Here is a 12,130-nt window from a genome sequence, read left to right as displayed (position 1 = left end):
GAGGCGTCTAATTGGCTCAAGCTCAGAAGTGGGTCTGGCTCAGAGCTGGGGAGAGTCTCAAGCAACTACTTACAGAAGCCATCTTTACAGTCCCTTCCCCCTTTATCAGAAAAGGTTGTCATGTCAAACCATGACAACGATAAACAACAACTCTTTATTAGTCTAGACATCTCAGTGATACAAGCAAGAGATGCAGAAACAGTCCTATGGAGCTATATGGGCTGAATAACTTCACAGAACATATACAAAACACAAAGTAGTAACAGTTGTCAATCAAGTATCACTGCTAATCCAAATCAGCAATGACTTAAGCAGTTTTGTAAAGAAAACTGATTTTCAGCTATTCCAAAGAATTTTAAAACTCAAAGGATTCTTTTTTAGCACTCAAACCATATCCAGTCACTTGTCTTCCTTTTGTCTGAGAACAATTAACATTGAAAAAATAAGAAAACTCATTTAGTCTGCGCTCAACATAAATTTTTTCCACATCTTTGTCAGTATATACCTGAGATGGAAAAGCTGAACAGATAAATTTTTGGAGCAAAGTTTGTGTTAAAAACAGGTTTTCCTTCAACTTTGCTAACATAGCCAAAGATCTTCTATAGAGTGGTAATTCTCATCTATGTATCAACCATGAAAATTATGAAAATGTGGCAATTATAGTGCAATAGACGTATCAGAATTAAACAGAGGCCCAAAAGCAAGAGGCTAAAATCCCCCCAAAAAGGGGTTTAGGGAACAGAAAGCAATTACTACCTCACAATTCCCATATTTACTGCTCACTACTATTATGCTCCAGCAACTACTCTTTGATTTTCAGTCTACATTTCCTAGAGTGTTCAGGTTCTAGGTTCCCTCAGAAATTATATATTTTCTTACAACATGAAAACTATTCTGCCCATTTTGTTTGAACTCCACACGTTTCCTTCTCATCCTTTAAGGCCATGAGAATTATTCAGTCATGGCCAAAAAAACAAATGGAAGAAAATCATGCCCAGAATTATTTTTTTCTGCTTGGATAATCATCACATCCTGCAACTCAGCACACTGTTATTGAGGCAGGTACGTTGGCAACTTTTGGCTGGTAAAGCCTACTATATTTAAAGGAAAGCGATTGGGTCCCTGGATACATTTTGATCAACTCTGTCGTGACACTTTAAAAGCCTGTTTTTAAACCTAAAGCATCTATTCACAGCCAAAAATCTAATGAAGGACTCAAATCTATTCTGGGATACTTCACTCTCATCAGTCAAAAAATAAGGACAGCTCTACAAATACAGCAAGATTCTTCTAGCAAAGTAAGGTTATCCTGTCACTTCCACTTCTCTTGTTCTTTACGCTTCAACAGCATTCTTACTAAAATTGATTCAAGATATATTCCCTGAAGGCTTCACAATCTACTTGTAGTTTCCATCAGCTAGACATCAAAACCCATACAGAAAAGTTTTCTTTGCTTTACTTAAGGCTACTTAAAAGAAAAAAAACCCCAAAACATAGAACGCTAAAAAAAAAGGAAAGAAACAGATCTAAAAACTGAAGTTATCACCCCACTTTACACACAAATATAATAAGCTCTAACAAAGAAGCTCTGTCCAGCTAGTGACATCAGCTGTTATCAAAGCCACCTGGCAGTTCTTTCTTAAGACTATTTTCAGCTGTTTTTAAAGCTACTCAGTCTGAAATTTCTCATGTCAGTTGTCTGGTTCAGGTGGTTTTCTCCTCACTCTTCCTTCACCATGGCCTTTGAAAAAAAAAAAAAAAAAAAAGACAGAGAACGGGCTGGAACATTTTTCTGTCATGAAAGGATCTGGGGAAAAAAAGCCCTTGTAAACTTTTCCTTTGAAAGACTGTAACCATGTTCCTGACCTGAATCGCTATCTGAAATCAGGCTGGAAAATATATTTTTGTGTGAGATGTACACTCTGCTCAATTTGTTAAAAGTCTAACCTGACCTAGTCAAGCTACAAAATTCTAGAAATCAGCGTTTGTATGTATTTTTCAACCATATCTGCCAGAGCTCAACAACCAACCGCCAAACAGTGCCTTCCCAGTGACCTTCTGTATATCATCTCAACACGCAAGGTATTAACCTCCAACTTCTGCTTATGAGTGAAGTGCCAGATACACCGAACAAAATGTGTTGTCTTGCATATTTCTGCAACTTCAATTATGCAGATATCTCTACTGTAGGTGAAAATAGTAGCCTATCACTTCATATTGTTGTGTAACTGAATAGGATTTAAGGTATACCAGAAGAGCATGTGAAGTGAAGACGGAAAAAAATTTCACATAGTGCAGATTAGAACTGGAAGCTTGAAAGAATAACCTGGAATTAACTAGACAAGAAAAGAAACTAAGAGGAATGCAAGATGACACTGCAGCAGATGAGAAAAAAAATTAAGCCAGCTGAACAATCCCAGGCATAACAACCCAGAACTGATGATCACCAGGACTGGATAGAGTGGAGGAAGAATACATCTAACAGAGATGGCTTTTAATGGATATATGCGGAAGGCAGCTGGCTCACATCAGGCTGAGAAAAGATCCACCAAGAATCAGAAACACAGACACGAAGAAAAATCTACAGAAGCAAGGGAGACAGAAAAGAACTAGTAGGCAGGTAAAAGCTGACCACAGAGACAAGGTGCAGAGACCATCTGGGTCTCGTCTGGCCTAAATATTTTATTGAAAAGACAGAACCAGTGTGGCACTGGAGATTGGCTTGAGGCAGAGATGAGCTGGAAGCATAGGCAAAAAACTAAAAAGTCTTCACAGGCTATTGAAAAATGTAAAATGTATTAGATTTTAAAGCACCAAGCCTGCTAATTATCAGCATGATGCCATCAAAGAATATTAGTCTTTTCATTTTGATATTTTTCTGTTGATTTCAACTAGAAAATTATATTTAGAAAGACATTTACAAAATATTAAACAAATACTGAGCGTAGCATTTTAATTTCTTGGACATCAAGAATTTATTTAAGTTTGTCTACTAGCATGAATTCTGTCTTTGCTACTTCAGGACAGAAAAAAACGGTTTGGGATACTATCTCATTTAGTTAACAAGGTATTTTCTGGGAATAAATCCAAGTTACATCTTGAAGCAGCATTCTCTTTAAGGCTCTGCTTTCAACATTATGGGACCTATATATTACATCTGAGAATAGGTTTGTAATCTGAGCTTTTGCCAAAGGACTTACTGGGTGCAGTAATCATGTTGTTATGTATTAATAGTAAACTGCAAGACATTTGTAAGCTTTTGTATTCATGAAAAATGGAGTTTTAACTTCATTCTATCTGCAGTACTCTCCTAACTACTTGTTGCAATTGAATTTGATCCATTGTGCAACTTCAGAAAGCTGAACAGCAATATACTAGCAGAAGTCAAAATTATCAAATTAAGCAGAAATGGAAGTTTCATCTCAGGCCACTGAAATAAAGATGACTGCATTCTCAGTTTTTGCACATAAGCCAAAAGAAACCATATAAAAAAACTCACTGATATACACTGCCTTTTTGTCACTCCAATAAATCTGCATTATCATTTAGAAGCTACTTTTTTTTATTCCTTTAACAGTACTTTATTTCATTGTTGTTTTTTACCAATTTATTTTAATATCAAGAACAGTCACATTGTCTCCTAAAATAAAACACTCTTTAAATGAAAGATTTAGAATTAATAGCTAGTGAGAATGCTAACTAACAGGATTTTAATTTTAGACATTAAGAGAACCTCATAGTACAATAAATAGGTTAATAATAACCGTATTGGAGTATAACTTGCCAAAACTACACTTCAGCAGAAACATATAGTATTTCCTTTTATCATCACTTCAAAAGTACTATTAATCAGAACATTTTAAAGACATTCTGAAGGTTAAGTATAAAGTTAGAGATATTAAAGTTTGTTTTAAAAAGCTCAATCATGGCAACATGAAGCTCAGGGTAGTCTTTTGATTTAAAACAGTTTTGAGTTGCAAGACCTACTTTGCTCCCCAGGCGATGTCTGATGTTTGTACCAAGCACACTGACTCCAATACCACTTATCATGCAAAATGCCATTCAGAAAAGTCAATACACATCTCATGATCCTACATTTAAAACTAGTAATTTAGGTCAAACTTCTCAATGTTTATGCAATACTGAACTTCATAAATCTATTCTGACACAAAGAAAGCAAGCTCTTGTCCTTATTTTCTTTAGATAATTTCTAACTTATGTCTCCAAGCTGTGGCTGAAAAATTTAACTATTTAGATTTGAGAGATTTCAGAGCTTACAGGTTAATTAAAAAAAAACGCATAATAGATTGAGTTGGATGGTATTCCAACGAAATGGCACATCAAGAGTTTCGAAAATAACATTAGATTATTGGGTTTTGTCAAACTGCGTATATATCTGTATAGATACAAAAAATAAAAATAGGATCATGTCCCTCCACCTCCTGTTGCTATTAGCTGCTTTAAAGGGAAAACAACTGATCTTTACTTTCAAAGAGAATAACACCTGCTATTCATGCACACATCCCTACAGTGTTGAATACAAATCTTCGTCAAAACAAACAACAACAACCCGCAGCTGCTTGACTGTTTTGCTGTTTTGTCATACCAGACATTTTTTGTTTTCTCGAAAGTAACTCAATGACCAAGATCAGTAATAAATTCATTGGCATCAAGAATAGGCTAAAAGTAACTGGATGCTGCACACACTCTTGTAGTTTCACAAGGCTACAAATGCTGCAGCCTTCTTTTACTCCTCATCTGTCATGGCTCAGTGCAGCCTGTAAGTTATGAGACTGCTCCCATGGAGACTTTGAACTCTCCTAAATATATCAATGACAGATTTACTGAGGCAGACAGAAATGGTGTTCTAGGGTTCTGTTTCATCATCAAAGACAACAGCCAAAAAAGTAGTAACATTTTAAATACAACACTAAAAAGCTATCTATAGAGTAGAAATTGCATACCTGCTGAGCTAAGCAGAACATTGAAGTCTGTTCCTCTCTGCGATTCCCCACGTTCACTCTGTCCCTCTTTTTCTGTTTCCTCATAGCGGCTCCAGTTGGAAAGAATCTTTCTTCTTGAATAGCTTTTCAGTTCTTCCTTTTCTTCCTCTTGTGATCCAGTATCATCATCCTGCTCTACCTGTGACATTTAAATGGACAGTTAAGCCAGTGCAACTCAATAGCATTTTGTTCTGTATTTAAACAGTCACTCATACAAACAAACCCCAACCACAGAAACAAAATCCAGAAAGAAAAATCAGCCTGGATCCTCAACAAAATTTTAAATTAGGTGCTACCACCTTCCTAAACTGTATGTAACTAATCAATAATATAATTAAAAGCCCCTAGTGAAGCTTCAGTCCCTTCTATCCTGGAAGCCCATAATGAACAGCCTCCCTCCTGAAACTGAACACAATGTGCAGGGAGCAGAACTAAGAATTTAATACAGTATCTATATCTGTTGTAGTGATATAGATGATAATTGAAAGACAGTTCTGTTGGACATATCCTACAGAAAAACATTCAGAAAAAGTGATTCATGTAAGAATTCCTATTATAGTCCAAAATCTTAAAAAGCTCTAGGGTCAAAAGGAGAACTCATTGCAGAGTCAGCTTAAGATAAAAGCAAAATAGGTGTTTGCCACAAACACTCAAAAGCCATGGAAAACTCTCACTGTCCTTGAATTCTCTATATCAGCAGAGCACTCCTCTCCCAGAGCCCAGGGTTCATCTGTAATGACTGTCAGTTCATAAAGAGAAAAAAAATGTTTCCTGGAGGAAAGGGAAGAGGAGCAAGAGGAGGACTGAGAACAACAAGAGAAGTTCTGTGGAACATATTTTCTGCAGAGGTCTAAAGCTCTGAGGAGGTGGAGGGAATCAAGAAAGAGGAGATTCTCACCATATCTGCTCCCAAACATTCCTGCTGAGACCTCCACTCTCTCTTCTCTCCTTTAGTCCATCTCTCCCTTCAAAAACCATATGCTACTGACATAACATTAAATTTCACTGTCCCAACATTCTCCATGACTAGGGCAGTGAAAAACAGTTTTGTCCACTTTGCTATAAAGCTTAAAGCCACCTCCATTCAGTACAAAATAATCTAAAATGCAAGTTACTTTTCAGCAAGTTACTTTTCCTTAGGCCAAAACACCCCTACAGCTCACCATTACACACTGGCTTTAAGGAGGACCTTGGCTTTGATAGTTTAAACTAAATGTAACCAGTAATTATTTATGTTCTTAAATGCACTTGTAAATGAAGAGTTGCAACATCTCCTGCTGAAAGATTACTAAACTCTCTAGCAGTTACAGTGTTTCTAAAATTACATTAGCTTTTTTTTAAGCAGGTACTGTGAACTTACATACTGGTACAACATTGAACAACCTGGTAAAAACAATTGCAAAAAGGTATTATCAGGAACAAACCACCATCACTTCATTAGCTTGTGTTATAATCAATGAGTTACTTTCATGGCTCAAGAAGAGCAATTCTACACGTTTTAGATGGATTTCACAAATGGTAAAAATTGACAAATAGCTTAAAAACAGATTAAAAGTTGTCATAATTATACAAATATACTCCCAGTTGTCAAACAGCTAACAAGGAGAATGCTCTCTATATTCTCAATGGTTCTGTGCATTTTTAATGTAAAGTCCCTTTTCTTTCTATTCATCAGATAAATACACTGATTGTTGTGGACAAATGCTTGTTTCCATAAGCAAGGGGATGAAGTCATAAGTCTGTATTGCCAGGGATTAATCTAGAGCTATAGTTTCCACAAAGTCCAAATCCACTTACATCAAGATAAGAATCAATTTATTTCTCTTCTGTTCTTCTCCCATAAATTGAATGTTTACTTATATAATACAGCTAACCTAATGAAATTTGGTTCCCAAAACAACTTATAAAACCCATAAGTCAAAGTAAGTATAGTGCTATATAGACAGATTTGTGTTGTACTTACTTTCTGTTTTTTTTAAAAAAAAAAAAAAAAAAATCGGAACCTCCTTAGGTAACTATGACATATTGATTTATTTATTATAGATCTGTTTAAAGGATTCACTCTTTCAGCTGTCAAACAAAACAGGAATACTCCTATATTTTAGCAGACTTCCAGTAAATTAATACTGATTCAAACATTTTCTCTTCAACTGTACTAATTTTTTTCTCACATTATGTTATTAGCTTTGTTACATATTACTTCTAAGAAACAAAATGTGTGAAGTCATTAACTTGAACTTTAAGAAATAAACCACAAATTCTCAGAAGTTTTAATAGCAGTTTTGCAGCCTGGTTCCCCAGGTACTGTCCTGAGGTTTGCTTTTCAAGTGATCAAACTTCAAATACAAATCTGCTTAGATTTCTAATAAATGTTTAATGGTAAATTTTAAATGATGCACTGCCATGCCACAGGAGAAAACTACTTATAATAACATTTGAATATTCAACATTCAAACAACTTAAAGATGCATCTTCACCATTACAATTACCAAATATATTACAAAAAATTTGATCAGTAAACTTCAGAAAATAATTTACTTCTACCATCTCAAAAGACAGCTACCACCTAAAGTAACAACCTCAGAAACACATAAAAAAATATCTTCATTATTTCCTCTTAGCTGCTTCTTCAGATAGACTATATGCTGCTATAATTGTCATCACACCTTACTGAAAGTGAGTCTTAATCAGTAGAGTGAGTATCTGTCCTCCACATAATGAAATAAAATAACTTCCCTCCTGCCCAATTCTCAAATAACAAATGATACAAGCTGAAACAAATTCTAGAAAGCAATTCAAATATAACCTTTAAAACAGCAACATTTACCTAAGGAGAAAAGATTATGCCTTTAAACAGTATTGAACTACACCTACACATTATTGCTCAGTGCTATAACGCACTATAATACCACAGGTAGTGTAATATTTATCTGCTGTGCCTCTGTTCCAGAGAGTATTACATACATTACCATTTAAACACCTCACTGAAATTTTAAAAGTGAGAAAGTGTGCAAAAGCCCAGTTGAACAAAAGCGGGAAACCTCTAGACTGTTTTGCATCTCAGAAAAACAAAACAAATATACAGTGTTCTGCCTAAATGCTAAGTTCATCAAAGTTATTGACACAACAGTGAAAGAGCCATGTCCTTCTGCAGAAGAGTTTGCACCATTTGGAGTTTTTGCCAGTAAATGACTTCTGTCATTTACCAGAGCCTATGACTCCACTTTTTGTCCACAAGAAAGCAAAACACAACCGTCTCTATCAGAGCAAAAGGACATTTTAGCATACTGTCCTTCCTTTATACACTAATTCCATGTACAGGGTTGGGGAAGGTATGGTATTGAGGAGGAAAAAAAAAAAAGTAAAAAAGAAAGCGGACTATTTGACTTTTCCTATAGACAAGAATATATTGATGCACACAGTTCAGGAATGAAGGTCTCCAAATGAAGCAAACGTTCTGAACAATTTTCCCTGTGGTCACCTTCAATTTACTGAAACCCAGAGTGGTTTGGATCAAACCAAGGCTGAAGCACACAATGGATAAAGTACAACAGTGACCTCTTACATTCTGTTTCAATTACACAACTGCTCTTCACTGTAAGTGCAGTCAATCCTAGCATGGTAAGCACGTGTGCAAACACTCAACGAGAATTCTCAGCCCTCTGAGCTCAACAAGAACTTGGCAGCCCTTTAAAAGTCAAATCTTCAATTAAGACTTTCTGAAACTGTATTTATTACCTTCAGGAAGTCAGAGGACTTGTAAACCCTCTTCTTGTTCAATTCTATTAACTCTCCAAGAAAAGTTTTAAACATTTAATCTTTGTCAGTACTTTGAATATTCTACAGAGACTAGGAGGAACTTAGAAACAAAATGTCAAGCTTGTCTTTCTTTGGGACAACTGTCGTTCCCTATTTCATAGGTATCATGCATTTTTAATTAGGTTTCCATTCATATTTGTTTTGTCATATTTCTCCTAATTCTCTTCCCAAGAAGGTTACTTTGAAAGACATATGAAAACACAGGTTTAGCTTTTTTGTTAATCTGTTACAGAGACAGAGAGCATAACTATTTCTCTCCTTCACCTTCTTCCCAAAGTTATATAATAGTTTGGGTTTTTTTTCATTTTATCATTAGAAACACTTTACAATTACATTGATCAAGTGCTACTGTTCCCCTTTGTTACTGTAACTTCTGTGTTACTGTACTGAATGTCATATTTCCCATAAACATACATAGGAAACATAAGATGACCTTAATCTTTTCCATTCTTCATTAGACACCTACTTTAAATATCCCAGACACCTTATATATCCACAATAAATGACTAGCCACTGCCATGCATGGACATTTGCATGTTCACAGACCATGATAACCATTGTCTACTGCCCATATTTGCTGCTCTCCCAACCAGCAACAGCACATACCAAATCCTTTAGTAAACTGTTGTGATTCCCTCTTCTTTTCTTGGAAACTGCTGTAAGGCTGCAGCAAAGTGCAATGAGATTCCGGCTTATCTGTCTCGATGCTAATTTTTCTTGTAATCAGGTGAAAAGGCTAGTAAGACAAAACGAAAATATCCTATGGGTTGAATCCAACCAAGACTGCATCATGAATGGGCACGTATCTTCATTTGTATTTAAAACAGTAAGGTGTCTGCACAGGCAATTTCTCCTCTCCTCCTCATCCTAATTTGAACAGCATGTTAATGTCAAATTTTCACAGATGGAACTTGTAAGTCATGGGGTCAAAAAAACACATAGAATTAAGCAACAAAACAGTTCACAATCTCTACATTTTAAATTATAGACAGAGGCTTGTAGGAGTGTCAATAAGTAAAGTAGCTTGACTGGCATTAATTACTGAGTGGCTCCTCTAGGCAGACATAAGTGGAAACGTGAAAGACTTACAGTTACACTTTAATGACTTAAATTGCCCTTGGAAAGACATACCTGCATCTAATTTCATGGTTCAGGGTTTTTGCTGGTAGAACAAACAGAAGCATCAATATTACACTAGGAATTATCTTTGCACAATATTAATACAACAATCTCAAAAAGGTTTGTTGTTTTTTTTTTTTTAAACTACTAATTAAATGCCTTTTTTTTTACCTTAAATCCAGGAAGGTAGAGGAGAATCCCCTGACAGCTTCATTTTCTCTATTATAATGATTGATAGTCATACATCTTATGATAGCTATTTATAGTATAATCACCACCAAAAAAGTTGCTCTGATTTTCAACATTTACCTAATTACAGCCCCTAAGTATATGTCCCTCTTCTCTGTCTTGTAACCAATTAGACATTTATTAATATTAAATCTAAAGCTGATGAAGGAATACATTATTTGATTTATTGCAGTAGAAATTTAATGGGCTCTCTAAAATGCAAAATAGGTTATTAAAAGAAAAAGTGAACATATATTCAGAATTACAGCAAACAAAAGCAAGACTGCATTTTTCAACTTATTTATTAGATTAATGCTCTTATTTTAGAAAAGACAAAGTACTAGTGCATTTTATTGATACTGATGCAATTTTGTAGGTGTTTAGAATCCAGATGTCATTATCTACAAGAAATAATACAGAACTTTATCTTGATGAAATTATCAGATGAAATTCAATGATGGAATTTAAAATGCAATCCACAATGATATAGCCAAATAGGAATTTAATTTTTAAAAACAATTAAAAAAAAAAAATCGTGAATTAACAAGGTAAACATGTCTATCAGCATATTATACATGTACATTTGCGAAAAATGCCATGAAGTCCGTTAACACATTTTTCAGTCTACGTAAGACTATTAATGATAAATTTCCATACAGACAAGAGAATGCAAGTTAGAACAAAATTAAAAAGTCAGTATTGAGTGGAGTACAATCCCCAAACTATTCTTCTTTGTTGCTATTAATATTTACAAATATCTGAATGGTGAGTGTCAGGAGATTGGGATATTCCTTTTTTCTATAGTAGCTAGCAACAGGACAAGGGGCAATGGGATGACGCTGGAACACAAAAAGTTCCATTTAAATATAAGAAAAAACAATGTTACTGTGAAGGTGAGGGAGCCCTGGCACAGGCTGCCCAGGGAGGGTGTGGAGTCTCCTTCCTTGGAGGTCTTCAAGACTCACCTGGACATGTTCCTATGCAACTTGATCTAGGTTGACCTGCTTTGGCAGGGGGGTAGGACTAGATGATCTCTAAAGGTCCCTTCCAACCCTAACATTCTATGACTCTATGATTCTTAACCCAGGTTTTAGAAAAGTAAATCAAAGCAGACATTTGCAAATTCCCCTGAAAAATAAGATTTTCCTAATGTAGTGATACCATAAGATACTACAGCTTCTTTCAGAGACAGCAAATAATGTATTGTAATAATACTCAGCAATACTTGCCAAAAACTGAGCTGTTAGCTTATCTATACTGATTTTTTTTCCATAGACATGATATTCACAAGTCTGACCATAGTAACAATGAAAAGTAAACACAATAATCTTGCTCACCAAATCATTTTGCTTCAGAGTTCATGGCTATTCTATGACATCGAAACAATGTTTTCAATTACTGTTTAATCGAAAAAAAACCCCATCTTTTAAAATACTCTTTGCACTCAGTAAAGTTATAACAGGATCAAGCACCAGAAGGCTACAAGTCATACTTCATCTTTCTCACAGATCATTGTTAATGTTTCCACAAGCTATGGCCATATTTATACAAACCTTACACCTCACTGAATTGGAATAAGAGCCTCTATTAGGAGCTAGGTCTCTACTTAGAGGCACTGAGCCAGAAAAAAACAACCTCAAACAACCCTCAAAAAATCAAAACCACGTCCCACAGACAAACTACTTGGTTAATTTGCTTGTAACTACTGACATAAATGGCAGACTATATCCCTTTTCAAAAACTAGAAAAGAATCCATAAATGTTCACTTTCCACTGCTATCTCAGAAATGCCTCTGCAAGCTACTTGCATGTGATTAGCTCCACGGTCCTTCCAATAGGTGGCTTACAGGGGCAAAATGAAACCAACCTCTACTACACAGCCCTCGCGTTTTGTTCAGCAGTTTCTAAACAATTTGAAAACTGTTGACTCACAGATAATACAAACTCAATAACCACACAAA

At 35.4% G+C, this 12,130-nt stretch overlaps 1 protein-coding gene across 1 annotated transcript in view; it reads right to left on the bottom strand.

Moving 5' to 3' along the window:
- AVEN (apoptosis and caspase activation inhibitor) overlaps window positions 1-12,130 on the bottom strand; it is a 108,382-nt gene that overhangs the window by 78,406 nt on the left and 17,846 nt on the right. The window contains exon 2 of the mRNA XM_061998750.1: window positions 4,965-5,142. Coding sequence (XP_061854734.1) covers window positions 4,965-5,142 — 178 coding nt within the window. The remainder of the gene's footprint in view (window positions 1-4,964; window positions 5,143-12,130) is intronic.

The sequence above is a fragment of the Colius striatus genome, chromosome 6 (genome assembly GCF_028858725.1).
Source record: "Colius striatus isolate bColStr4 chromosome 6, bColStr4.1.hap1, whole genome shotgun sequence".
Taxonomy (NCBI): Eukaryota; Metazoa; Chordata; class Aves; order Coliiformes; family Coliidae; genus Colius; species Colius striatus.
This window is presented reverse-complemented; position numbering and strand designations above follow the sequence as displayed.